General features: G+C 62.3%; 1 protein-coding gene across 1 annotated transcript; it reads right to left on the bottom strand.

Annotated features, from left to right (window-relative positions):
* Positions 1–518: 518 nt before the first annotated feature.
* On the bottom strand, positions 519–1,223 carry LOC123357409 (protein TsetseEP-like). Its single transcript, XM_045000647.1, has one exon. It carries the CDS (start codon positions 1,221–1,223, stop codon positions 519–521), a length of 705 nt encoding a protein of 234 aa, XP_044856582.1.
* Between the last annotated feature and the right edge of the window lie 200 nt (positions 1,224–1,423).

The raw sequence follows: 1,423 nt of genomic DNA on the forward strand, positions 1-1,423 counted from the left end.
CAGAGGGGATGCATATGGGTGGATGGATGGACGAGCGCGAATGGAGGGATGGACAGATGGAAGGATGGATGCGTACAGACGAGTGGAGGGATCAGTATGGGTGGAAGGACGGAAGGATGGATGGAGGGATGAGTACAGACCGACGGAGGGGTGTGGATGGACGGACAGCCGGACGGATGGACGGAGGGGCACGGCTGGATGGACGGAAGCGTTTGGACGCGCGGCCGGACAGGCCGGCGGACGGAGCCACAGAGGGGACACGCGTGGCTGGGTGGGGGGGGGGGGCAGATTCCCCAGCCCCGGGTGATGCTGCAGCGTGACCTCGTTTCCCTCCCCGCAGCCGCCTTCTCTTTCTCGCCAGCCCTGCGCCGTAGGGTGCCCCCCGGCCCCCCATTATGCTCAGCCCGGGGGAGGGGGGCGTACACGAGGGGCTGTGGAGGTTCATTCCTTGCTCCAGGGCTGCACCATTATACTGAGCCCCATATTGGGGGGGGGGGTCGGCACGGGAGGGGCTCAGGCTATGCTGGGGGGACCCCCCCCCAATATGGCTGCCCTGGAGGGGGACCCCCTGGTGGTGGGAGGGGGAAGTTCAGGGCCTGCAGCCGAATCGGCAGGGGAGGGAGCGAGAGGTTATTGGGGTCTTCAGCCGTGGTTTGGGTTGGATCCAGGCATCGGGTCTGGAGCAGAGCCTGGTTCTGGGTCTGATACGGGTTCGGGGTCCAGGTCTGGTATCGGTTCTGGCACTGGTTCTGGGTCTGATCCCGGTTCTGGGTCTGATACGGGTTTGGGGTCAAGGTCTGGCATCGGTTCTGGGTTAGATCCCGGTTCTCGGTCTCAAACGGGTTTGGGGCAAGGTCTGGTATCGGTTCTGGCGCTGGTTCTGGGTCTGATTCCGGTTCTGGGTCTGATACGGGTTTGGGGTCCAGGTCTGGTATCGGTTCTGGCGCTGGTTCTGGGTCTGATCCCGGTTCTGGGTCTGATACGGGTTCGGGGTCCAGGTCTGGTATCAGTTCTGGCGCTGGCTCTGGGTTAGATCCCGGTTCTGGGTCTGATACGGGTTTGGGGTCCAGGTCTGGTATCGGTTCTGGCGCTGGTTCTGGGTCTGATCCCGGTTCTGGGTCTGATTTGGGTTTGGGGTCCAGGTCTGGTATCGGTTCTGGCGCTGGTTCTGGGTCTGATCCCGGTTCTGGGTCTGATTTGGGTTCGGGGTCAAGGTCTGGCATCGGTTCTGGGTTAGATCCCGGTTCTCGGTCTCAAACGGGTTTGGGGCAAGGTCTGGTATCGGTTCTGGCGCTGGTTCTGGGTCTGATCCCAGTTCTGGGTCTGATACGGGTTCGGGGTCCAGGTCTGGTATCGGTTCTGGCGCTGGTTCCGGGTTAGATCCTGGTTCTGGGTCCAATATGGGTCAGACTCAAGGTCTCCC

The sequence above is a fragment of the Mauremys mutica genome, unplaced genomic scaffold (assembly GCF_020497125.1).
Source record: "Mauremys mutica isolate MM-2020 ecotype Southern unplaced genomic scaffold, ASM2049712v1 000557F_np12_obj, whole genome shotgun sequence".
Taxonomy (NCBI): domain Eukaryota; kingdom Metazoa; phylum Chordata; order Testudines; family Geoemydidae; genus Mauremys; species Mauremys mutica.